At 30.6% G+C, this 27,794-nt stretch overlaps 3 protein-coding genes across 4 annotated transcripts; 1 reads left to right on the top strand and 2 right to left on the bottom strand.

The window, feature by feature from the left end:
* Positions 1-1,093: 1,093 nt before the first annotated feature.
* On the bottom strand, positions 1,094-8,043 carry LOC126656191 (O-fucosyltransferase 38). Its single transcript, XM_050350698.2, has 11 exons — positions 7,591-8,043; positions 6,633-6,711; positions 6,379-6,446; positions 5,555-5,643; positions 5,240-5,417; positions 3,766-3,894; positions 3,332-3,468; positions 2,945-3,158; positions 2,679-2,863; positions 1,865-1,960; positions 1,094-1,509 (listed from the first exon to the last, which is right to left on the bottom strand). The coding sequence occupies exons 1-11, from the start codon at positions 7,813-7,815 to the stop codon at positions 1,377-1,379; spliced, it is 1,533 nt and encodes a 510-aa protein (XP_050206655.1). The 5' UTR covers positions 7,816-8,043; the 3' UTR covers positions 1,094-1,376.
* Positions 8,044-17,899: 9,856 nt separating this feature from the next.
* Positions 17,900-18,715, top strand: LOC126655380 (chitinase 2-like). The gene has a single exon (XM_050349543.1). It carries the CDS (start codon positions 17,900-17,902, stop codon positions 18,713-18,715), a length of 816 nt encoding a protein of 271 aa, XP_050205500.1.
* Positions 18,716-21,709: 2,994 nt separating this feature from the next.
* LOC126657487 (uncharacterized) lies at positions 21,710-27,189 on the bottom strand. Of its 2 annotated transcripts, none has more exons than XM_050352186.2 (6): positions 27,017-27,189; positions 23,615-23,788; positions 23,327-23,513; positions 22,550-22,756; positions 22,294-22,350; positions 21,710-22,092 (listed from the first exon to the last, which is right to left on the bottom strand). In XM_050352186.2, the coding sequence occupies exons 2-6, from the start codon at positions 23,695-23,697 to the stop codon at positions 21,964-21,966; spliced, it is 663 nt and encodes a 220-aa protein (XP_050208143.1). In that variant the 5' UTR covers positions 23,698-23,788; positions 27,017-27,189; the 3' UTR covers positions 21,710-21,963. The 2 variants fall into 2 exon arrangements, with proteins under 2 accessions (XP_050208143.1, XP_050208142.1); XM_050352185.2 differs by having other exon boundaries at positions 22,159-22,350; positions 27,017-27,181.
* Positions 27,190-27,794: the final 605 nt, after the last annotated feature.

Genomic DNA, 27,794 nt, shown 5'->3' with positions numbered 1-27,794 from the left:
GTGCATTTTTAAACAAATTTTGTTTTAAGTCTATCATTAGCTAACCTTTAGTTAATCATTAGTGCACCTATAGTTAACTTACAACAAATTTTGAAATGTTATGAAACTTTTAAAATACTAACAATAAATTATCAGTGTTTCGAATCATTAGTAAACACATAATTCACCAATTTTAATACATAATTTCAGCTTATAGTAGATGAACTTTTTTTTTAACTTTCAAGAAAACACTTATCCGTCTGTAATGAGTTGACGAATATTTTTTTTTGCTGGATTTTTTTGTTTCTCAATTGCTTGTTGATTTTATTTTTTCAAATCAGTTTATGTTTTTGTTTCTCAATTGCTGTTGTATATGGTATATAATTTAAATAAACTATTACTATAATTAAGGATTATTAAATAATTCTTGAATATTAAATACTATATATTTATGCTTTGAGATTTTGTAGGAGATTTGGATTCTTGTAACCATTTCCTTCCTTTTTTATGGTTGACCGTAATCCTCTAATTTCATAAACCTATTTGTGCAATTTGGAAATTTTAAAATTATGTTATCAATTTTTTTTTGGTCAACGATAAAATTCTAATTAAGTATAGACATGTAGGGTGGTTATTAATTTTTCTCATACATATATTGCACCAGCGTACCACACACATATCAACTACCAAAATAGCTGAAAAAAGGTCAGCTCAGCCTACAATATAAGGCGACACCTCACCACAAAAAGTACGAGTGAGAAAGAAGTACTCTATATAAACCACTTTATTCTTAACCCTTAAAGTACTTCTTATAATCTGTAATCTTTCTCTTCTTATTTTACTCTTCTTCTTCACTAAATACTGAATGTCTATAAAATCCATTACAACGTTCTTTTTGACTGTGCTCTCTGTTCTCAGATCCCGGAGATTCAATAAATCACTCCCCTATTTTCAATGATTTATCACTTGCACTGTTTGTAGAAAACTTTAAACGTAACCACATTTTGAGGAATGGAAGATCATGTAGTTTTCCCTATAACATCTGGAGTACAAGACAATGGTTTTTCTTCTGAAAATCAGGAGAAAAATTATTATCATCTTGAATTCAGCAACGTTCTCATAATATCATCCTGCTTTCCATAGAAACTACTAATAATTGATTGTATAGGTTTTCATATATCATAATAAAAAAAATATACAAGAAATGTTACACTTATTTGTTCCATGTCTCATCTTCTAATTTATAAGGCTGTGAAACTCCCAAATTGCAGTGTCATCAACCTCCTGGTGGTCGATCTATAAACTGATTACTTGTTAGGCTCCGCCAATTTCGACCTGGGCAACCAAGTTGGATGATCCCTCACCTCAAAAAGCACAAGCTGGTTTTCCGGACCAGATCACAAACTGCCCTTTTTTGATCTACAGATACATTCAGGATATGGATTCTCATAAAATGATTCTTCAGTCCTGAAACGTGCTCGACCTTTTATACCTGCCAATGGACCTTTTCTTTTCCTCGGAGCTCCTTGCCTGTAATTTTATTGAAACTTAGTCTGCGTCTGAGCTTAAAAATAATGTTTCTCACAAAGCCTTCTTGAGGTAAAAGTTAAATCATTTTTTAGTTGTTTAGATTAGCCTCTGTTTCACATGATCTGACCAATAAAACATAGGGAAAATTACTATCACACTTGATTGAGGCTAGGTGTAACATACTATTTTTCTCCTGAATTTCAGAAAGTTACTGTTTTTCCTCCGATAGTTATGTACAACAAGTGTTTCTTAAAGATGATTAAAATCTATTATCAAAATAAAAACAAAAAATAAAGATGATTAAAATCTTTAAGGAAACGGCCAAATAACTTGCAGAGACGTTCAACAGAAGTACCTGTTCTTGTGCATCTCCTGCACGATGCTTGAAAATGCGGACCCTTCTGTCATCTGTCCACTCTCTAGCTTATCAAATAGTGTGACAAGTCCTTTTCTACAATACATAAAATAGGCATTACAGGAAAAACACATAAGAATAATACAAATCAGATACACAGAAGAACTGCGGTTTAAATGGTTGGTATGGTGATGGGAGAGAGGGAAGAGGAACAAGAAAAAACAGTCCGTCTCACTATTTACACAAAATCAATTTATCCAACATATTTTTTTTTAGAAATAAACATAGTAATAGCTCCAGAAAATGACCACTATAATATTGATTACTGAATAAGTAAAACAAAGTAGTTTCAGCAAACAACCACCAGAAATGATTTCTGAACCATACTGCACAAGGAGCGACAAAAGCTATCTACCTCTAACAGAAGCAATGGTTCCAAGTAAAAAAGACGGCCCTCACCAAAACAGAGCAAGCTTAAAAGAAACCAACTAAAATTTAGTTGTTTTGCCAAGATGAGAATTCATCCATCAAAATAACCTTCAATAGAGTAAAACTGAGATATTGACCATATAACAAAAACCATCAATTAGAAACAAGTTAGAGTTTCTGATGTTTAGGGATTTCAGAATTTGACAGAAATAATTAATGCATCACTGTTTTTGCACCGGAATGCAGAAAGTCGGGAATACGATTCCATATTGAATTTAAGCAAATAGTTGTCAAAGTGCTCACCTCCTAGTAGTTGAACATACAATAGGCAGTATACATTCATTCCACAAAGAAATTTTACAGAATATCTTGACTGGATCAATACCTCTCGGGGATGATTGTTTTGCGATGCCCTAAGAATCTCCTATGGCCCTCGACAGCTCTGGCCATATTACCTGAATGTGATGGAATAAAAACATCACTTTCTATCGAAATAATGTAATCAAGTGCTGCCATCTGAGAGGCATGCTTAGCAAATGCTTTTAACTCTTCTGGCGTTGCTAATGTTTCCTGAAATTAACCCAACAACCAGTTCAAATTACAAGCAGTTTTAATGGCATCACCATTTGCAACAAAATTAAGAAGTTTAACCTTGAGAACAGTATTTGGGAAGCGAGCTTTAAGCTCTGAAAGGTGAGATTCACCGCCATAAATTTCCCCAGCTGCAATGTAGATTACTGTTGATGCAGAATAACCGAGAGCTTGAAGAAATATTCCCACTTCTTTTGGAGTCAAAGGACAAAATCCTTCCTCTCTTTGTTCTGTTGAGTTTATCTTTTTAACTTTCCAGTGGTTTACATTCACCCTGAATATAAAACAAATAAAAAAATTTACGTATAAAAATAGTTTCCAATGGTTTCTAATCTCCCTAAAAATAGCTTAAATAACCAAATATAAATATCTGTCATATCTCCTGGTAACACTAGTAAGTAACATGCAAGTTCATACACTGGAAGAGAGCTTCTCATATATTATCACCTCATTAGTCGCAGCTCCTCAGATTCTGCCTCGGTCAGACCATAATCGCATCCAGTGAAAGAAAGCATGTCCTTCTCATATCTTAGATGAAGTGCAATATATCTTTCCCCACGTGATCTCAGCTGCTCCACCAGCTTCTGTGGTGTCATCGTCATGCATTCTCAGAACCTAATTTAACAGGAATCCCCATAGGAGATCTCAATGCATTGATAATGACACCAAGTGATAAACCCAGGATAAAGCACATTGTGGTTGTACAATGAATCGCAATATAAAATAACCATCCAAATAAATATCACAACTTAGACTAACTAATTCTGAATTAGATCTGATTTAGTATTATTCAATTTAGAAAAGTTTGTCGTTTACAAAATCGGTTTTAATTTGAACAGTTGCACATTTTATCAACAAAAAAAAGGACACGTTTTTCAGACCTTTCCCAGGCTCTCAATTGGAGGAGAGAAGCGAAGAGCATCATATAGAGCCCGGCACCTTAACCTCTGGATATCAAGAGGCAAATCATTGTTTGCAAGGCGAGAATCAGATTTTGGAACATGTATTACCTACAGATATCAATGGAAAATAAAAAATCATATATTTCAGAATAAGCAGAAAAGCTAACCAGGGACGGATGAAAAAAAAACATTAAATAATTTTCTCCAAAAGAAGTTAACATTGATGATGGATGGGATGCAATATCCACAAAGAAAGCAAGGAGAAGTTTCTTAAAATCATGAAATTCATTCAAAAAAAGTGATCATCAACATCCTCAGCTAAAAGTTAAATTGGTGAGCCAATTTGAAAAGGTTACAAACCAAACAAATGAACATATATGGACTCAGACATAAAAGGTTAAGGGCATGTTACTAGTGAGAATTGGATCAGCCCTCCAAAAAATTTCTATGGACACAGAAAAATGATTGCCGGTGTTATGCAAACCACATTTTACAATTTACTGATGCATTTAAAAGTCTTCCGTCTACTGTTTTCCTTCTATAAAATTTCCTTAGTTCTTTTGTGGTCTGATGGTTTTCCAATTTAAAAAGACGTGCACACAACCTACCCCCACTTGGCATCATCACCACCCATCATCATTGAGACCCAGTGGCACCATCATAAGCACATATCGTCATTGTAATTATAATGATTGCCACTATTATCAACCAGGGTTTCAAACTACATTCAGCATCCTAATGGTAAGAATACAAAAGGTATTTTGGCCAGCCTATTACAAATCCTCAGACAATTTTTAGACCCACGTCCATCTTATAATCATTGAACATCCCAGACATTACTCACCATAGCAACTTCATAAACAATTAATCTGATTACTGAGCTGATGATGACAAATGGGCTTGGGTTAGGCACGATACTACTAATGAATTTTACACCAAGTACCACATTTCCATGAGGAATCCAAGAAAACCCTTTTCTTGTTTGGATTGAGGTTGGGAGGGGTTGAAACTTTTCGACCCCCGTTTGGGAAGAGAGTTTTTATTACAGAATACAGATGTTAAAGGGTTGAGAAATCCTTCAAAATATCCATATGGATTTCCAGCAAATTGGAATGTTGGGAAGGGTTTGAGTATTTTCAACCAGTTTTTATTATATACTCATACTTTACTCTGCATTTTTCTCAAACAAGTAAGGGTTAATAATAACCCTTCCCTACCTTTACTTCCTTTACTTTACTGTAAATGGATTTCAATGTTTCTATTTTGTTTTTAATCTTATTTCGTACCCAATGGTATTCTAGCTCAATGACGCTAAACACGTAACATCGAAATTATCAATAGGATCATGGAAATTTCAAATCTAGAATAACAAGTTCATCAGAATGAATAACACAAATCCATAACTATGAGTACTTTTAGACTATTGAAAACTAAGTAAAATTGTTTTATGCACCTTAACTTCCTTCCATAAGTGAGTCATGTCTTCATAGTAACCCATGCTAGACCAGGAAGTGAAATGTTTCCTAGCCCGAGGAACAGACTCCAATTCTTTGGGCAGTTCCTTAACAATCCTTACATCATTGGATAAGCTTTCAATGAAGTGAAGCTCATCAAATACATCGGAAAATGCACTGAACATAGGAAACATGGTAAGTGAATAACAATAAATTAAGGATAATGAATTGGAATAAAATGTAAAAACAAAACCAGATATTTATATGAAATGATGCAATGGTACTAAATGTAATGAAGGAATGAACAAGAGCACCTCGAGTCTTGCCAGAATGAACGCTTATCCAACTGGGGAATGACTAATGTTGCATTCATGATGTGTGCAACAGCCACCATGTCCGAAATCTGTAGCACAAAAACACTTATTGAGCTTGCAGTTCTCTCTATTGTTATTTAGGGTAGCAAATTAGTTTGCAATGCAGTAAAAATCCAGAACCCTGCTATGCAATCATCCAATAAGTGGTACAGATTCAATAACATGAATCGCATATTTATCTATCATGTATCAATCTAAGGCGTCTAAAGAACATTGTACAGTTTCTGAATTTCATGCATCATGGAGCTTAACAAATAATTTAATTACGTCTGCTTAAAATATTTGCCATTAAGAATAGCAGCATTGAATAATATGGAGCCGAGCAACTGCACAAGATATATTTCATAATGATGCAGTCATGCAGATTTAAGTCATTCAAGCTAAATGTAATAGTAACTGCCCCATCCACATAATTAAAGTACTCCATACATGTTCAACCTAGACCATCAAATGTAATGTCACAAAAGCTGAAGCTGTTTGAGCATATTAAATTTAATATAATACAACAAAAGGCAAGAGCTAGGCCTAAAGAGGACTGGAGGAGTTGAGCATATAAAATCTGATATGGTAAAACAAAACGGAAGAGCTAGCCCTAAGAGGACTGGAGGAAGCTGTTCTATAAAATTAATCTATAGAGAGTAGACCAATGGCCTATGTCAATTGAGATCAGTCCAAATCAAGTTGGCCTTATCAGTGAGTTAAATCACATAACAATAAGCAAAAAGGAAAATAGACTGAGGTAAAAGATATGTTGTGGAACTTACTCCAGTGCGCATTTGATTTAGTCCTCCATTGCTTCTCACAGTTATGTAGTTGTCCTGTCCTTTGGCAGCTGACAATTCAAAGGGACATTACATTAAGTATAATTCTGCATAAATGCATATGAATTTGTGTGCATGCATCTATATAAGCATGCACAAGTACATTTGTGTATTCTACATTATGTGAAAGAGGATTAGAGAACAGATCCAAGACTTAAGCTAATGAAAGAACAAGCATAATATTATATCACAATAACCTTTATATTTGACCGTAGGATTGACACAAGGATGTAAACCATTATAGAGAGGTGTGCCCCACAATTGTTCATCAGGAACCTGCAAAATACCATCTCAATAAACTTGCAGCAGGACAATGCAGGGAAAAAACTAAAAAAGGGCAAAGTTTATAGCTTCTATTGCAACAGAGAAATGAAAGGAAATAAGGAGCTTAAGAAATAGTTGGATAAGATGTGAACAACATGAATTCTTCATCAGAATATATTTAAACGAAAAGTAAGAGCGTTATACGTCAATCACACATTAATCATCAAAATGCAATACCTTTTCAAGCATTGTCCAAAAGATTGAACCAATGCTTATCCATCTCTTCTCTCGCTCAAGAGTCTTGAGAGTCGAAATTCATTAAAAATAATATCAAAGGGATGTCGTTCCCATGTTTTTAATTTGACATTCAATGATGTATGTTATCAAACACTCAAACCGAAAGCTTGAGCTAATTGTCACCTACTTCAACAAGTTCATCACATTTACACTCACACTTTTCAATAAGAAATAGGAAATCGGTTAAGTTCATTTAATTCGAGTGTTTATCTCATACAACAGTTCAGCATATTATGCAATAGTAAATCTTTAATTATTGTCTATTTTTCTATCATTAAATATTCCCACATAGAAAACGCCAGTGGTTTATTGCACTAATAACGTGGCACAACGATTGCATTGTACAATTATTAATTTCATAGTCACCTAGAAAACCAGATAAAATTCTCCAAGTTGAACAAAACAAAATATTCCTCACACTAATTACTGAAATTAAGGCGAACCTATCACTTCCCCAGAAACTGAACATGGATAACAACACGACATCACCAATTAGTTCCAAGAAACTGCGAAGACAAACAAAGAATCTGCTGTCCAATTACAGACAGCAGACCCAAAGATGTAATCTTTACTGTAAGAATGAAAAACGCATACCTGATGAGAATGAGATTGATTGTGAAATTGAGTTAAGTGAGGTTCGGATTCGTTTTCCAAAATGACCCTTGTGTTGTTGATAACAAAAATGAAGAGTGACAAGGCAAAAAGAAGAATTATGTAGAGACAAATAGAAAAAGGAGAAGCTTTTTTCGTCACAAATCTAAATCTACCGCCTGATGATGAAGTTTTCATGTGAGAATGATAGCTTCTGCTGTTTACCATCTCCCCTCCTATTATTTTCGGTTTCAATTTCTTCTTCTTCTGTAAAACACTTTCATTTGTACCACAAATTCCATTTTGTTCCTTAACTTTTTATGATGTCGCGATCTGTTCTTTTGAGAACAGACCTCGCTTCTGTTCTCAGATTAAGAACAAACTCAGATCACCTAGGTTTGTTCTTTTCCCAGAACACATACTGTTATTGAGGAAGAACAGACTCAAGGGTAAAAAAAGTTAACTTTTAATTTTTCTTTTTAAAAAATTATATGTTGTGGTTAATTTGTTATATATATAAAATTTGAATGTTAATTGGTTATACATATAAAATTTGAGGGGTTGATTTGTTATTTTAAGTTTTTAATTAGAGGGATTAATTTTTTTTTAATTATTAGGTATTAGTTTAAAATATATTAGAAAAATTAGGACTATTTTAAACCTTTTTCTATCAAAAACTCCCTTGGTAAAATGAAACCGCTATCAAAACCGGAGAGAGTATCTCATTCTCTTAGGTGAGAGTGGAGAAGGGGGTTTTGTACCAAATTTGATAAGTTTAGGATAAAAGTGATCTTGTTTTGCTAATTCATTTTGACACCTCTGATAAACACATGAACCATAAAATAAGGGTTGATGCTCTCTTCTTTTGTCAATCATTCAAAAAAGCATCAAAAACTAATTTTTTTTTCCAAAGATAATTAGAATTTCAAGAATTAATAGCTAGATATTTAAACCCATCATTTATCAGTCGAGCTCCACATGTATCTTTTAGAGGAAATTACACCATTTACCAAAAAAAATGAAAATAATTACAAAATTACATTTTGACTTTTTTCATTTATAAAAATCTTAATAATATTTATAAAAGTACAAAAAAATAAAAAATAATATCAAACATACGGTGTATACTGTGGGTATAATGTTAGTATACTAATAAACTAACATTATATCAACATTATACCAAAATTATACCAATATTATACATACTGAGATTTTCTTAATATTAAATAAAAATTTACCAAAATTACATCAAAATTTTAATATTCCAAAATTATACCATAATTATACCGACATTATACAAATCGTACTTTTGTAATTAATTTTCATTTTTTGGTACTTTTGTAATTAATTTTTAATCAGTCGTATTTTTGTAAATAAAAAAAGTTTGCAGGTACTTTTATAAATATTTTTAAAATTTTAGATACTTTTGTCATCGTCCCTATCTTTTAAGAGATAAAATGTGGATATAGAGATTTGAATCCAAAACCTCCGCTCCATAAAGAGAAGTCCATCACTAGACTAAACTATCTAGTTTAGTCAAATTTTGTTTTTCATTTTTTTATAGTGCGGCGCGGAGTATGAAGTTCTGTTGGCTGGATAGTAAGTGTGGTGAAAGCAGAATTCGAAAATCAAAAGCACTCATAATAAGATCAGGTCACTAGAGCATTATGTTGTCAAATTTCTTCAGGCTCGTCCTTTCATTCAGGTTGTCCTTCAATGACATTTAATTGTCACTTCACGCTAAGTAATTATAATTGGGATCGGAAGAAAAGTACTTTTTAGACGCCACTTGGGCAATTATAATAAATTATATATCTTTTGTCGAAGATAGAAAGAAAAAAGTGCAAAAATGACCCTCATGTATAACCCGTATCTCTTGTTGGCACCTCATGTATTTCGGATCTCAAATATGACCCTAACGTCTTAAACAAGTATAAAAAAAACACTACAAACTAACGGAAGTTACTTAAACTGTCAAGGGGATGATGTGTCAATTTATTTACACACATAAACATTAAATTAATTTGACACATCTAATTAAAAATTCCAAATAATTTTAATTATTCTTAAAGTACAGTCGACCCTCTAATAATTAATACTCAATAAATTAATAATTCTAATAATTAATCAAATTTTAAGAAACCAATTTCGATATTACGTCTTATAAAGTATTCAATAAATTAATAATTCTAATAATTAATAAATTTTTAATCCACCATGTATATTAATTATTAGAAGGCCGACTGTAGCTTTAACTAACCCTAACACACAACCTCTGCCCAGCCTCCATCGCCCTTCAAAACAACCTCCTCCTGTTTCATATTATTCCATCTTCATCACAACTCCTTAACATCTAATTTCCGAACAAAAACTGCTACTACAACCGCTGCAACATTGGATTCAAGCCACTTGCATGAGTTTTGCAAAACTCGGAGATCGATATCTCACCCGGATGAACTCGGGAATCGACGGCGACGGATACAAAGTTTCCGAGTCTGTCTACAGTGCATCCGAAGAAGTCGAACTTGAAACCTAGATTGGCGACAGTGGCGGGTGCGAAGGACATGACGGAGGTGAAAATAGATTTGCGTTCAGTTGTTGCGATGATGGTGGGTAAATAAGTTGCAAAGGACAGGAGATGGATTTGTGCTGTGTATTGGAGATTTTCAATATTGGATTCTTCTTAATTGATGGTGTGGAGATAAGTTTCTAAAATGACTTTTTCTATCAATCTTGTTTCAATTTCTGTGTTGAATTTATGTACTGGGATTGAATTTACACCGGATTGATGGTGGATAAATATGTTTCTAATATGTAGAGTTCAAAGAGGAATCCTCTTTTCAAGTGAAATCTGTTGTTGTGTTTGATAAGATTGGATGGAGAATGAAAGTTGAAATTTTAAGGTAAATTTGATTTGGGAAAAAGAATGTCCACATGAAGACATAAGTTTGAAGATGAAGATAATTTGGTTTTAGGGTTGTTTGATTTACTGATTTGGACAAATGTAAAAGGCTGTGTTTTAGGGTTAATTTAACTTAGTTTAGATTAATTAGGGCTATTTAGGTCGATTAGAGTTAATTTTAGAATTATTAAAGTTAATTAGAATGTTAATTAATTATGATTAATGCATATGTGTTAGATTAATTTAAAAATAATGATGTGTCAAATTAAATTAATGTTTATGTGTGTAAATAAATTGACACATCGCACATTTAACAGTAAAACTAACTTCTGTTAGTTTGTAGTGTTTTTTGATACTTTTTAAAGACGTTGGAGTCATCTTTGAGATCCGAAATACATGAGGTGCCAACAAGAGACACGGGCTATACATGAGGGTCATATTTGCACCTTTTTCCAAGATAGAATTATACCAAATTAGATGTTAGGTGTTAATATTAGTGTTAGTATTTATATTTTAATCAGCTTACTGGTTGTCTGAGAGGTGGGTCGAACCCGCGCCCTAAAAAACATAGAGAGATTTAGGAATTTACCTAAAATAATAAAATAATAGGACTTTATACCTCAAAGTGGAAAAATTAATGAAAATACATCACGGTTTTAATTGTTTTGTGTTTGTACTCCCATGTCTAAAAGAAATTAGACTTATACTCTGACTATAAAATGTTCAATCTGACAAGTGCTCTCTCTCTCTCTCTCTCCACTCATCATGCATGTGCCCATTATAAACTGTTAACAAATTTGAACTCTCTTTTATTTATTCAAATGTTCATTTTTTTTATTTCTTCATTTTTTAAATTAACAAATATGCATATTATAAATAACCAATAAATAAAATATTTTTATTTATTTATTTTAGTATTATCAAATATTTTATAATTTAAAAATATATGCTACTATTAAGATATTTTATTATATTAATGACATATTCAAAAAATTTATGAACTAAATAAAAAATTATAGTATCACATTATCATATGATTATCACAGCTTCACCTTAACATGTAATTATCACTGTATCATATTATATCGACATTTCATTATCATGTTATTATCAGTATCGTATGTAGCAGATTATTATATGATAATGTGATGATACTGCTGGATAATATAAGACAAAATCGCATTATCACCTTATCATATGATTATCACTGTATCACCTTATCATACGATTATCACATCTTCACTTTATCATGTAATTATCAGTGTATCATATTTCATTGGCATCTTATTATCATGTTATTATCAGTATCGTATGTAGCAGATTATTATATGATAATGTGATGATATTGCTGTCTAATATTAGACAAAATGCAGTATCATATTATCATATAATTATCACAGTATTATATTATCATATGATTGTCACAGTATTATATTATCATATGATTATCACAGTTTCATCTTATCATATAATTATCAATGTATCATATTGCATTGTCATTTTATTATCATGTCATTATCAGTATCGTATGTAGCAGATTATTATCATCTCATTATCATAATTTCTGTTATTTTTTTTCATGCAAGTATCATATTATCATACTATTATCATTTTATTATCAATAAGAACCTTATCATACTACTATCTTCTCATTATCATCTCGTTATCATATTTTTTATGAAATTTTTTCCCCATAAAGGTATCATATTATCATACTATTATCATAATTTTATTATTTAATTATCATCTGGTTATCACTGATATCATGAATTTTTTTGTAATTATATTGTACGTTATCATCCAATTATCATAACCTTATCATACTTCATTATCATCTAGCTATCATAATTTTTATGTAATTTTTTTCCGTATAGGTATCATTTTATCATACTATTATCATAATTTTATTATTTAAATATCATCATATCATGAATTTTTTTTGTAATTATATTTTCACGTACGTTATCATACAATTATTATAACATTATCATACTTCTTATCATATAGTTATCATAGTGTTATAATGCAGTAATACTCATATGATAATCAGACGATTTTTTTATAAAAAAAATATTTTTCGCAGTGATAATTATATGATAATCAGATGCTGTTTTCTTTTGCAGAAAATTATTTTTTTGTGCAGAAAATCATTTTTTTCATCATAACATTGTTTTTTATGCAGATTTTTAGATCTCAAGTTGAAAAAAATTAAGAGTAATTTATTTAGATCTGAAAGTTAAAATAAATTGTATTTATTACCACAAATCAAGAAAAAAATTGCTAAAAGCAAATATGAAAGAACGGCGGAGCGGTGGCGAAACGATGGCAGAGCGACGACGAATTGATGAAGGAATGACGACGAAGAAAAGAACAAAAATGGAGAAAAGGAAGAAAAAGAAAAAGAAGAAAAAAAATGGCAAAAGAAAAGAAAACAGAGAAGAGAAAGAAGAAGAAAAAGAGAAAAAAGAGAAAGAGAGAAATAAAAGTGACAGGTGTATGATTAGAATAATAATAAGAAGTAGACATAATTATAATATAAACATGTCTTAAAGTAAAAAAATAACTTTATTAAAAGGGTGAGGTATTTTCTCTATCTTTTTCTTTTTGAGGTATGAAATCATATTATTTTTAAAAATAGAGTATTTTTTCTAATTTTCTCAAAAACATACGATGTGACCGTTACCAACTGGGCCGAGACTCACCTGCATAATAAATTATACTTAGAATTGTGCTAAATAATGATAAATAATTATTTATTTTTTATAGATAAACAATATAATTAATTAAGTCTAATTACTTAAAAAACCCCACTTTGTAACATATTTTCGTTTATACCATCAACTAGGAAAAAGTTCATTTGTACCCTTTTTTTGATTTTTCGTTTCATCTCTACCCTAAAATTTAAATTTTTGACAATTAAAAATTAATTAAAGGATGGAAACATTATAAATGATTAATAATACTAATGTTTAATAAGAATATAAGCTAAATATAAAGGATCATTTTAAATATTTTTTCAAATGAAAAGAGGTCAAATTAGCTTTTTAGTGTAGAGACGAAAATGAAAAATTAAAAAAAGATACAAATGAACTTTTTCTAGGTCAGGGTATAAACGAAAAAATATTATAAGATGAGTTTTTTTTAAGTAATTAGGCCAATTAATTACTATAATAATTTTTTAATAATAAAATAAATTAAAAATAATTCAAATAAGTCAAAAATTCTAATCATTAATTTAAATTAATTTATAGAAACTAAAATAGTTATCTTACTTTTATAAAAAGAATTACTGCTCTTCAACTATAAATTGTTAAATGTTATGATCTTAGACCACAAGAATTTACTTGTAATTATTAATTTAAAGAAAGTAGAAATTTTAATGTAATTAACAACGAGTTCCTTTTTGTATCATTACAAAAACACTTAAATATTTCTGAGCTCCGACTGCAGGAAGCCAATCTGTATTTTTTGCCATTTTTTAAAATTTTATATAATTAGTGAATATTAATTTTTTTAATAATTTTTAATTGAAAATAAAATAATCTCCGGCCATGATTAAAGCAAAGCATCATCTGTCAATTCATTATTCATGTAATGCATTTCATAATCTCCGGCCATGTTAATGATATAAATGGCAAGGTGATGATGGGGAGTGTTTATCCCATGCAACCGTTGCGCCACGTCATTTTTACATCAAGCCAATGAGCATTTGCGATAGAGAATCTTTTAATTATTATTTATTTTTTTTATCATTCAATTTTTCACATGAGTAACGCACAATTGGTTTGTTGCACAAATAACATGACGCAACGGTTGTGTGGAATAATTTTTCGATGATGGGGCACATAGGAATTGCTATTGAACCTTGGATTTTATCAAACTTAGTAAATGTCGAAATAACAATATAACTAGAAGGATATACTTAAGGAGACGTTTCAGGCCGGCCACAAAAGAATATATATAGTTATAATTCAGTTAAACTTTACATTTTAATTCCGGAAATAATAGTAAAGCTAAAATGATACATCTTTTTCTCTTTCTCGTTTTTGGAGTGACACTCTTTTCTCTACAATTGTGCGGTAGGTATGCAAATACATTTTTCATTTTCGTTTGTAAATATAGTTTAGTTTCACATTATAGATGTACAAGTTTAAAAAATTTAATTTTAAATATATTACTAAAAAAAGAAGGCTTAATGGCAAAAAAACTCAAACCTTTAAGACTTGTTGCAATTATATCCAAACCTTTTAATTTTTATAATAATATTCATATTGCATTATTTTGTTGCAATAATATCTAAATTGCACTTTTTATGTGAATTGTTTTTGAGTTGTTTGTCATTTTTTGGGATTTTTTCTATATTATTATACATTAAAACATAATAATAGCCGAGTTTAGCCATCAATTTGACTATTATTGCTATAAAAAATGCAATTTGGATATTATTGCAACAAAAAAATACAATTTGGATATTATTACAAAAATTAAAAGGTTTGGATATAATTGAAAAAAAAAATGCTATTTATAGTGTTTATTAGTGCATGAGAAAACTCTATTATTATGTCATAATATTTTGTTGGAACTGACATTTTGATCAATATGTTTCAATGAGAAACTAGTACATCCTTTTTCAATGAGAAAGTAGTTCATATTTTTCAATAAAAATAATAATCTCTCTTAATGGATGTTTGCGAATCATATGAATGGCTCTGTATCCTTTAATTTAGTTAATAATCATAATTCATAATCCATGTTCAACCCTTTTAATTACATTAATCCATTCATTTTTATAGATGAATTACTACTATTGAATTTATTATGCTTTTCTGTTAATTAATTTTGAACAGAAAAAAGAAGATGAAATGAAAAATATTTAAAAACCGATGTCAAAGAACATAGAAATCATTATTATTAAACTAAAATAAAAACCGCTATACAAGATTATTATTATTATTATTATTATTATTATAATAATAAAGAAATAGGGTCAATTTCATTATATAGCACAACTTTGAGCATTTTTTTCGATTTAAGCACAAACTATAAAACGTCTCAACTAATAGCACAATCTTTCATTATGTGGCATGTATAGCATAAATGTTTAAAATGGCATCATTTTGATCATCTATACGACCAAACACGACGTCCTTTAAAAAATAAAGGGGAATTGCAGAAAATACTCCGTTTTTTAAAAATATTTGTAAAAATACTCTGTTTTTGAAAATTTATTTTTTTTACCTTTTTTTCGAAAATTTAATTTTTTATTCTGAAAATTTATAAAAATACTCTGTAAACTGTTTGAAACTGTATTTAAAACTGTTTTTTAGAAACCGTTTAAAACCCTATTTGAAACTGTTTTTGAAAACGGTTTTCAAATTATTTTGTAATAAACCGTTTGAAACCCTATTATAAACTGTTTTTGAAACGGTTATAAAACAGTTTCAAATTGTATTTGTTTTTAAACCGTTTGAAACTCTATTTGAAACTGTATGCGAAAAGTTTTGTAAAACGGTTTCAAATAATGTTTTTTGAAACTATTTGAAACTGTTTGCAACTGTTTAAAACTGCGGAGTAAAAAAATAAATATTTAAATTTTTTAGGTACGTTTGCAAACTTTCAGTTTATGAGTTAAATTTTGCAAATATTTTTATTTTTTTTAGGTATTTTGCTAAACTTCCCAAAAATAAAATAAAACATAAAATACATACCGAGTTATAAAATAAAAAGTTTGAAAAAGTTGTGTTAATGGATGAGACATTTTTTAATTTGTGGTTAAATCGGAAAAAATGTGAAAGGTTGTACAATATAATAATATTTACCCTTTTAAATATTAATTTACCTATAGAGTTACAAATTATGAGCAATTATATTGAAATTAATTTTTTTATCATTGGTCTCTAAATTTGTTAATTTTTATTAATTTGTCCAAAATGCTGATCAATTGATATAATTTTTCGGTCAATCAGTGTTCTCCAATTACTTTAAAATTAATACAATTTGTTTAATCGATAAAATTGGCAAGTTTAAAGTCTCGGGGCCTTGAAAAATGAATTTTTTAGAATAATATAAAATTCATTCGTAATTATAAATTTTTATATTTAAAAGGCCAAATATCGTACCAAACTTTCGATAAAAGTTTCATAAAAGTCTTGACCTTTTAATTTTGTCAATTTTGACCAAAAACATATTATTTGGTTTCAATTGTGGCCAACTCTCAATTTGATTTCAATTTTGCCTATATAGCGCCTACGTGGCATGGACATATATTGAAAGGTCAGTACTTTTGTGAAACCAAATAATCCATTTTTGGCCAAAATCGTCAAAATTGAAAGGTCGGGACCTTTGTGAAACCAAATAATCAGTTTTTGGCCAAAATCGACAAAATTGAAAGGTCGGGACCTTTGTGAAACCAAATAATCAGTTTTTGGCCAAAATCGACAAAATTGAAAGGTCGGGACCTTTGTGAAACCAAATAATCAGTTTTTGGCCAAAATCGACAAAATTGAAAGGTCAGGACTTTTGTGAAACTTTTGTGAAAGGTTTGACTTTTTTACGACATTTGCCTATTTAAAATGAATAAATATATTAAAACAATTCTTAAAATTGAAATTCTAAAATTGAATTTAGTTATAATTTGAAAACTTGCAAATCCAACTAAAATAGATAGAGTTTGCAAATGAATTATAGAAACCTAAAATAAATTATCTTTGTTGTACAAAGGTATATAGGCATGGAACTAATGAGACATCTGAGAAGGGATGCCGATTTATTTTCGTTCTCTTTCACTTTTTATTTTTATTACTAATATTTTTTTTATTTTGACGTTGATTATTTATCCCTAAGTACAAATTGAAAAGGACAAATTAACATTTAGGTCTTTTTTTCTGCTATATGCTTCCTCAAACTATAGTTAAACAAAGGTTCATATATTTTCTGAATCAATAAACTTTTAAATAATTTTAAAAAGGATGTAGAACTTAAATTTATTTATTTAAAGTCATTAAACTTCAATTTTTATTTTATAAAAGTCTTTACCATTTTATAATTTTGCTTATGTGGCTATCTAATTTGAAAATATTTGTCATAATGGCAAACATTATCAAATTATATATTTTGTTTAAAAATGAAATTAACTTACCTGCCATGCATGTAAGTGGATTGTTAATTACGTGATAAATATGCTCTAACTAGTCTAATTTGGATAGCTACATGGGAAGAACATTTTTGAAACAAAATTTAAAGTTTAATGACTTTGAAGTAGAAATAAACTAAAGTTCAATGTCATTTTAAAATAATTCAAAAGTTAAGTAATGGTCAATGTATTTTACATGTCAATTAGGCAAATTTGCATTTCACAATGGCATACAAATATTAACACTGTGCAATGTTAATGACATAGATGGCAAGGTGATGATGGAGTACATAGGAGCCTCAGGAATTCCAATAACATTTGATAATGTTCCAATTCAAGACAAAATCGATTTCCATTTTATACTCAGCTTTGCAATCGACGCAGACCCCTCCGGTAATTCTCAAAATGGAACATTTTCACCGTACTGGGCAAACACATTAACTCCGGATTCAGTTTTAGCCATCAAGCAAAAAAACCCTAATAATGTAAAAGCCCTAGCTAGTCTTTCTGGTTGGAGTTTAGGGCAAAAAGTCCTGAGTTGGTACAACCCAATAGACACCCAACTATGGATATCAAATGCTTTCACTTCCCTTAAATTAATAATCCAAAATTACCATCTCGACGGCGTTGATATCGACTACGAAAATTTCCCTAAGAAAAACAATGCTACTTTTGCTTATTGCATAGGTGAGCTCATCACCCTTTTGAAAAACCAAAGTGTTATTTCAGTAGCAACAATTGCACCGTATCATAAAACTATGATACCGTATATCGAATTGTTTACGAATTACGGGGGTGTGATTGACTACGTAAACCATCAGTTTTATACTGATAAGGTTGGAAGTCCAGAGGCATATTTGAGAGCATTTACGCTTCGAGCTGCGCAGTTTGATAAAGAGAAGTTGTTGCCTAGCTATGAAGTGAATGGAAGAGGTATTCAAGGAGATACATTTTTTGATGCTTTAGAGTTGTTGGAAGAGAATGGATTTGATGTTAATGGAGTTATGATCTTCTCAGCTGATGCTTCTTCCTCTAATAACTATTATTATGAGATCAAATCTCAAGCTTTCTTGCTCAATTCTACAAATGCATGATACTATTTATTTATTATGGAGTAGATTATTATGAGGCTTTCTACAGTTTATATTTATCATGATTTACGTTTCCGTCTTTCTTCTTTGAAAATGAAATGACATGATTTTTCTCTTTTGTTTCCGTTAAGTTCAGTTTCGTGTTACTCAACTAAATTAAAAAAATTAATTAATGATATCTATAAATAAAAATTATATTATTATGAAAATTAATAATTTAATGACTTTAAGTTAATTTTTTTATATTTTTTAATATTTAGATTTTTTTGAAAAAAATAATTATTTTTTAGTTTTAAAAAGTATATGAAATAAGAAAATTACAAAAAATTAAGATTAATTAAAATTAAAATAATTTAAGTGCAAGAAAAGTAAAATAGATTAAATTTGGTTTTTAAACCATTAAATCTCATAAAAACATAATTTTAAGGCTTAAAATCATCTACCGTCCGTGACTTTAGGGCCTCCGATCGCTAAAGTCCTTAACTTTCATTTTCGATCACAAAATCCCCTGAAATTTGATTTCAAATCATGAATGTCCTTTTGTCCAAAAAATGACTAAAATGCCCTAATTAACGTGTAATTAGAAAGAAAAATCTAAACCATTCCAACCCAATAAAATCACACATAAAACCATCTACCCAAAATTAAAATTGACACCCACCCACACAACATCGGAAACCACCTCCGCTACCTCTTGTATTTTCCACTGTCCCCGGTCACCTAGCGTCTTCTCGCCTGAGAAGACAAACTGGTCGTCTTCTCAAGCTAGTTTGTCTTCTCATCTGAGAAGACGAGTTTTGTCTTCTCAGACACATATGAGAATGCGAGCTCGTCTTCTCAGATTTGTCCGAGAAGACGAGTTTTGTCTTCTAAGATCTGTCTGAGAAGATGCTTGTCTTTTGAGAAGACGAGCAGCTCGTCTTCTTACTAGAGAAGACGATCGGGCAGGTGGGTGGATCAGAAGTGGGATGGGTGACTATGGGCGAGTATGGTGGCAGTTGATGGCGCCAGTTGGGTCGAGCGGGCGAATGGGTAGCGGTTAGATGATTGGGTGAGTAATTTTAGATTTGTTGGGTTAGGTTTGGTTTGGTTTGATTTTCTATTTTTTCAATTGGGGTATTTTAGTTATGTTTTGGCCAAAAGGACATTTGTGATTTTGAAATCGAGTTCATAGCGTTTTGTGATCGAAAATGAAATTTAGGGACTTTAGTCATCATAGGCCCTAAAGTCAGGGACGGTGGATGATTTTAAGCCTAATTTTTATTTATATTTATACTAAAAATAAATTTAAACTAAATAATTTTTTTATTTAATATTTTAATTTAGTTGACCAACTTCAAACTGATGGACTAAAATGTTAACAAAAATATATTTGTAGACGTTGAGGTTTTATTATTAGTGATATACATTAGATCATTATATTTAACCATGTATTAGTTTTATCTTTTTATTTCTAATAATAAGCCCTTCCAAATATGCTTTTAATCAAAGTGACAGGACAAATTAATAAAAACTAATCAGGTTTTTTTTTTTTTTTGGTAAGTCCATCCGGTTTTCAAGGTTTCACCCTGACTAATCCGGATCTGACCCGCGTCGCGCACCTGGCATGGTGGGTGAGTCTGCTAGTGGGAATTTTCTGCACTCACAAGGACTCGAACCCGAGACCTTGCTTAAGCGATACCAAGCCGCTTACCACTTGGACCAACTCCCATTGGTAACTAATCAGGTTTTTAATATAATAAAAGTTAACAAATCATATTGTGCCAAAGGTACTAATCAAAGATTATAGGCTGATAATCACCGACGGTTCTCGACTTTTGCCCTAAGTTTCCGTAAGTCCCCTATACTTTCAAAAGCTTCCCTAAATCCCCCAATCTTTATGGCGGCGCTCATTCACGGTCCATATGGACAAAAATACCCCTAAGCGCCGTCTTTTTTTGGCGGCTACAATTCTAAAAAAAAGACGGCGCCACGTGTCATCTGACATGTGGCAAAATATCTAAAAAAAAATTGAAAAACCCAAAACACCCTTACAACTATTAAAATTTCATTAAAATAAAAATAAAAAATCAAAGCAAATCAACCCATTCAAACCACTGAATTATCGAAACCGAACCCGCCTCCGGTCATCTTCTCAGGTGAGAAAACGACCAAAGTCGTCGTCTTCTGACCTGAGAAGACGACCGTCTTCTCAGATCTGTGAGAAGACGAGCAGCAGCTCGTCTTCCCTGGGAAGACGAGCTGTTGCTCGTCTTCTCCATTTCTCCATTTTTCAGAAGACGAGCAGCAGAGAAGACGAGCTGGTGCTCGTCTTCTGCACATCTGTTCTTGGAGAACAGATGTGCATCTGTTCTTGGAGAACAGATGTGCATATGTTCTCCAAGAACATATTCCGATGGGTCGGCGGCGGGCGGCGGGTGGTGGTCGGCGGCGGGTGGTGGTCGGCGGCGGGCGGCGGGTGGTGGTCGGCGGCGGGTGCGGTGAGTGGTTCGGGTTGGTGTGCGGTTGTAAATAGATTGACCGTGGGTTGGTTTTGATTAAGTAAATTTGATTTGGTTTAATATTTTAGGGGGTGTTTTGGGTGTTTCAATTTTGTTTTGACATTAAATGACGTGTCAATTAACATGTGGCGCCACTATTTGTTTTTTTCCCAAAAAAAGGACAGCCGCCAAAACCAAAAGGGTAGTTTCGTCTATAAGGGCTGTGAATGGCGCCGCCACAAAGGTTGGAGGTTTAGGGAAGCTTTTGAAAGTATAGGGAGTTTATGGAAGTTTAGGACAAAAGTCGAGGACCGTCGGTGATTATTAGCCAAAGATTATATGATAACTAAGGCCAATTAAAAATTTTAATAAACAAAAGAAAATCATTTTACCTAATCTTTTTATTAGTGGAACACCATCCAATTAGTATGAAAGGTGAAGTGCCTCCACCTTTTAGTGTCTCTTTTTCATAAATACCATATTACTGTTCTTTGTCTTTAACTTGATAAACAAATCATCACACTATAAAATTAAATATTTATTAAAGGAAAATATTTTACAATCCACCTTAAGTCACTTTTTATAATTCTACTTCTCTATAGTATTTTATCCTTCAAATATCCCTTCAAAAATATATAAACTTTTAATCCATATACTCTTTTATTGACGTGATTGTCACGTCAAGTGGGTTAAAAAGGAGGGTTTATAACATTACTCTTATCAAAGAGCAATAAAACTCTTGAAAAGACAACTTAAACTCCTCAATGTCCTCTATGGTTGTACTTGAAAACTTTCTGTCTTCTCCTGCCACTTTTCCTTCTCCAAGTATCTTTCATAGAAGTTAACCTCTCCGTTTGATTTCACCGATAATACAGTCGTGCTTCTTGTTCCATATCGTCCCTGCAAAACAAATCGTTAAGCGCCATTATCAAAAGAGATGAACAATATTGCACCAAAATAATTTACCAGAGGAGTGTCAGTGTCCACAAATATGGAACTCAGCTGGTATTCAAACTCAGCAGGATATATTTTTGGTAACTTGCTTTCATCATCTTTAATATTATTCATCATTAGTATTTCAACCATCTCTTTAACGGGTACCTCCATCTCCCCATATTTGTCTAAAAATTCCTTCAAATTATGACTCAATCGCTCAGCCTGTACAAATGATCAAGTGATCAGGATGTGAAAAGACTTAACCGAAAAATGAATTTTTATACAAAATATTACTCCAGTTAAACGGATCTAATGCACACCCTTATTGAAACATGATTGGCACATAAATTATTTAAAATCAGCGCATTGGCAGGTATAATACAATATCGTAAATTTTACGTGGCATGATGCATCATGTTACCTTAGGCCAAGGCGAGTTCAAGCTAGCATTTGATAGCACATGCATTCCAGGAGGTACATCTGTCACAAAACTATCTTCTGTTTTTGATCTATTAGTGATGTAAACCATGGATTTAGTACGAATATCAGCTAATATCAAGTTAAACCCGCTATATTTATCTGCTTCTTTTGCTAGATCTTCTACAAACTCCTTCGGACTCTTATTGCTCTGTAATCATAAAAAATAGTCACTGCTAAATGCTGTTGAAACAAGACAGTCTTACTAGTCTATCAGATAAAAAAATCAAATCCATAGTTTTCGCATTTGAAGATACTGTGTGAATTTATTTCTAAGGGAAACAAAATGAAACAGATAGTTACTTCCTACACTAGCACCTATGTTACACGGAAACTTGTTGAGACCAACGCTTCAGCATTAAAACTCCAAAACTTAATTTGTATAGCATATTTTTTTTTTAAAATGTACTTTCTCATTACAACGTTTCCACGTTCAATGTTTCGTTTCAATGCAACATAGCTAGCGACTCTTAAATGCAACTATGTTTCTTTTTAGTTAATTTATCTATCATCCTCTTTCATGTCATTTCACACATGTCAAATATATATGTCGAGCAAAAATATTAAAATTAGCTATCAAAAAGGCAGAATATTAGCATACCGAACTGTAATGAATTGTAAAAGGTTTTTATGGCAGTAATCACAACAATATTAAAAGGAGTCATCAACAAAGAAATCCCATAAAACAACTACGTAAAATACAAAGTCATTAATAGTTTACCTGCAAAAAATTAAGAGGAAGGTCGCCTCTGCTATTGGCACTCGGGATCGATCTAAGTTCCCTAACATTAGTGATAAAAGCAATCTTGCCATCTTTTGTGCAAGCCAACCATGTCCCACCTGCCTGCTCATCTCTCCCACCCAAAATCTGGTTTTCAATTCCCCACCAAGACAGCGGCTTCGTTGGCCTTGAAAGCTCAAAAAATCATAACAAAACCACACAATACCTAAAAAAACAATCATTGCCTGCCTAAATGAAGCAAAACACTGAAACTCATAGTTTACATACCGGCTATAAAATTCGTCTCGGTTGAGCAATAAAAGGAAAGGATAACAAGGATGAGCTTGCCATAGAAAAATTGCTATGCACATCAGGGTAATTTTACACAAAGATCCTATGAAACAGCAACTCAGGCTTGAATTAAATATAGCTGCCTCTGACTTCTATAAGAGACTGTATAATCTACCAAAGATGAACAACAATAAGTCTAAAAGGCTATAAACATAATCTCTAATTCCTTCACCACCATTAAAAACCTCACCCCCAACACTAATGAATTGAAATTTTATATCATGTATTAGTCAAAACTTGATGAATTTATGCAATTTTGACGCAGCATTTTTACTCTTAAGATAAATATTTCCTATCAACTTAAATTTATTTGCATTAATTAAAACTACTTCAACATACAAGAATCTCATCCCCATCTTAATTATTTCAAATAGAACCAATAACAAACATGAAACAAATATATCATTTAAAATAAACCTAAAAATGAGAAAAAAAATTCCCCGAAATTAAAACGTCGAAGTACTGAAGTTTGGACGTATAAATTTAAGAATTAAGAAAATAGATATTAGGGGGCACGTGGTATGAATACGAGAAGAGTGGTATGACTTAACTTTTTGACTTCTGACTATAAGGAAGAGTGTTCCCAAAACCAATATACCCTCGTTGTTTATCGAACCCGAATACAGGAGTTCGTTTTGAGTAAGGATTTTCACGCAATGCTTTCGGTTTCCCAAGAAATTGACAGTACGCATTTTTGTTCTAAACTAAAAAACAGGTTTATGGATTGAAGCAATCCATTACTGAGTATGTATCTAGTATAGATATAATATAAATAAATAAAATAAAAGTATAAATTAAATTAATTTATAGGATATTATTATGAATTATTAGTATGGAATAATGTAAAAACATTAATTTTAACATCGGATGCACAGATGCCTATGTATCTGTCATGTCAGAATCAAAAACATTAGTCCAAGTTGAAATATTTTAGACAAAAATTTAAAGAAAGTAGATTTTGACAAAATTAAATTTGAGTCTCGTTTATGTGCCGAAACGCCTACGTGTCTATCATGCCAGACTCAAAACCCACATAGTTCGTAAAATAATTATTTAAGACTACAAGGAAAACATTTAATATGTGTAAATTGAATTTGAGTCTTGGTTTGAAAGCCGGGAAGCCGAATAAGAAGTTGTAAATTTGGATTTCGATTTGAAAGCTAAGATGCTGAATAAAAAATCTAATTTTAGATCTCGGTTTGAATGTCGCGACACCAAATAAAAAATGTAAAATTGGATCTCGATTTGAAAGCCGAGATGCCGAATAAAAAGTTTAAATTTGGATCTCGGCCAAATAAAAATTGGATCTGGATTTGAAAGCCGAGACGCCGAATAAAAAGTGTAAATTTAGGTCTCGGTTTGAATGCCGAGACGCTAAATTAAAAATAAAAAATTAATTTTTAAGTGAAGAAACGGGATAATATTTAAGCACCATAATATTACTCAGTCAACTTTTAAAATAAAATTATGATATTTAAAAATTACATAAATTAATTAAATGATATTTGAATACCAAAATATTATATAATAAATCATAATTAAAATTTGAGATAGATTAAACAATATTCGAATAATTATCTAATCGTTTCATATCTGACTGATAAAAATAAATTAATATTCAAACTCTGAAATATTATCTGAAAAAATAAATATCATTCAAGTTATGCTAAAGACACAAATTTAATTAATTCACTTTATTTATGTGATAATATTAAAAAATAAAAAAAATATTTTTTAAATGCGTATAGATAATTTCTTTTATTAAAAAATTCAAAAATGGAGACACGAGTGGGCCTTGCAGGCCTAGGTGCTAAGCACGGGACTGAGGAGTCCACATCCCAACAAGCGGGCCTCAGCTGGCCCGAGATATGGCCTTGGGCTCTTAGGCATGGGTTGGACATACCTAGAACAGTAAATCTCTGAATATATAAATGGACCACAATCAGTTTTTTTTTAGAGGAAATTACACCATTTACCAAAAAAAATAAAAATAATTACAAAACTACATGTTGACTTTTTTCATTTACAAAAATATTAATAATATTTACAAAAGTACAAAAAAATAAAAAATAATATCAAACATACGGTGTATACTGTGGGTATAATGTCAGTATACTAATAAACTAACATTATATCAACATTATACCAAAATTATACCGACTTTATACATAATGAGATTTTATTAATATTAAATGGAAATTTATCAAAATTACATCAAGTTGTATACTAAAAATTAAATTAATAATATACCAAAATTATACCAACAGTATACCAAAAGTGTACACATCAAAATATACTGAAATTTTATTATTATATCAACATTACACCACATCGCATACTAAATATTAACCTAACAATATACTAAAATTATACCAACAATATACAAATCCTTTAGTTCATTGCCAACTATAGTGAAAAGTACATATAAAAAAAATATACATGTTATCAACTAGAAAAAATATATAAAAATTTATAATCGATATACCGAAAATATACTGAAATTATACCAATAATAAACCAAATATTATTTTTAAATTATCTGATTAATAGTTTTAGTATTCCAAAATTATACCATAATTATACCGACATTATACAAATCGTACTTTTGTAATTAATTTTTATTTTTTGGTACTTTTGTAATTAATTTTAAATCAGTCGTATTTTTGTAAATAAAAAAAGTTTACTGGTACATTTGTAAATATTTTTGTCATCGCCCCTTTTTTTAACCTAATTTTTCTATGATTGCCGCAACTTTCCTCACTACCTTTCTCCTTTCAATTTTCTTTTACTTTGTAAACTCAATTTTATCACCAAATATTTTTTTTTGGAAAATTTATCACCAGGTTAAACATTTAAAAATTTCCTTTGTTTTTTTTATCCTTAGAGATTTTTTTCTATTTCTACTGATTTGTTTTATTTGATCTAATTTTTCATTTTTCTTATAAATTGACAAACAAAACTAACCCCTATTCGATTACCTCATGAACAAAGTAAAGCCAGACCCATTTTTTTATTAATAATTATTAGATTCTTTGTTTTAATCATTTTTCTGTCTTTATTTTCTTTTATGCAGGAAAAACATCTCAAGAAAGGGATCCCAAAAAAATTATTTTAGACAAAACTGGAATTTCAGCAATTTTTAATTTACTGTAAAAGAAAAAGTGAATTTGGACTTATTTATTTGGATAATTTTCTGTTTATTTGCTTATTTGTTTTCTAGGATCTCTAGGTTAAACTTCCGTTTATATTAAAAATAAGATCTTGTGATTAAAATTCAGATTTTACTCCAAACAATGCATATTTCATAGAACAATAATAAAAATTTGTTGAAATACTTACCGCTAATCCTTTTTTTGTTGTTGTGAGTTGATCTTTTCGAGAACAGTTTTCTTCAAATCGCACTAAAAAAATTGGAAAAAATTGATAGAAGAATTATGAGAAGAGAAACAGAGTTTTGTGGGGAGATTCCTCTTTATTCCGAGTGCCTTTCATTGAAAATGAGACCTTTATTTTGTTGGCAAAAAAAGTGGCTATTTTGTAAATAGGAAGATGATTAATGCCATAAGATAAAATTGATAAATTATAGTTTGGTGTCTAAACTTTTCATGGTATACTAGATTAGTACTTAGAGTTTTAAAATTTGCAATTTTATCTTTGTAATTTATTTTTGTATCATTTTTATATTTTTTTTAATTTTTTTTTGCTTTGTTTTTATGTAAAATAAAAATAATAATTAATAAAATAATTTATTGGGTAAAAATCACAAATCACCCAAATATTATTATGTTATGTTTTTATTTCAGTTTATTTGTTTTAGCGGTAATTTTTTAATTTTTTTTATAAATCTATCATAACTCAAAATAGATTTAATAATATTGCATTGATAAAAAAAAAATAGTTATCTGCATGGGGATCATAATGCTTAGAGATGAGTTCCCGTGGATAACAATACAACAAAGACATGTGCATTACTCTAACTACCTCTTCATCTCATGTTATCTCTCATTTTAGACCTGACAATTTTAAACACGACACGATATAAATGATACGACACTACACGAAGTTAAACGGATTTGGGTTTGATGTAAATGGATTTGGGTCATAAATGGGTCAACTC

The sequence above is a fragment of the Mercurialis annua genome, linkage group LG7, assembly GCF_937616625.2.
Source record: "Mercurialis annua linkage group LG7, ddMerAnnu1.2, whole genome shotgun sequence".
Lineage (NCBI taxonomy): Eukaryota > Viridiplantae > Streptophyta > Magnoliopsida > Malpighiales > Euphorbiaceae > Mercurialis > Mercurialis annua.
Note: the sequence above shows the minus strand (reverse complement) of the source record. Positions and strands in the feature narration are given on the sequence as shown.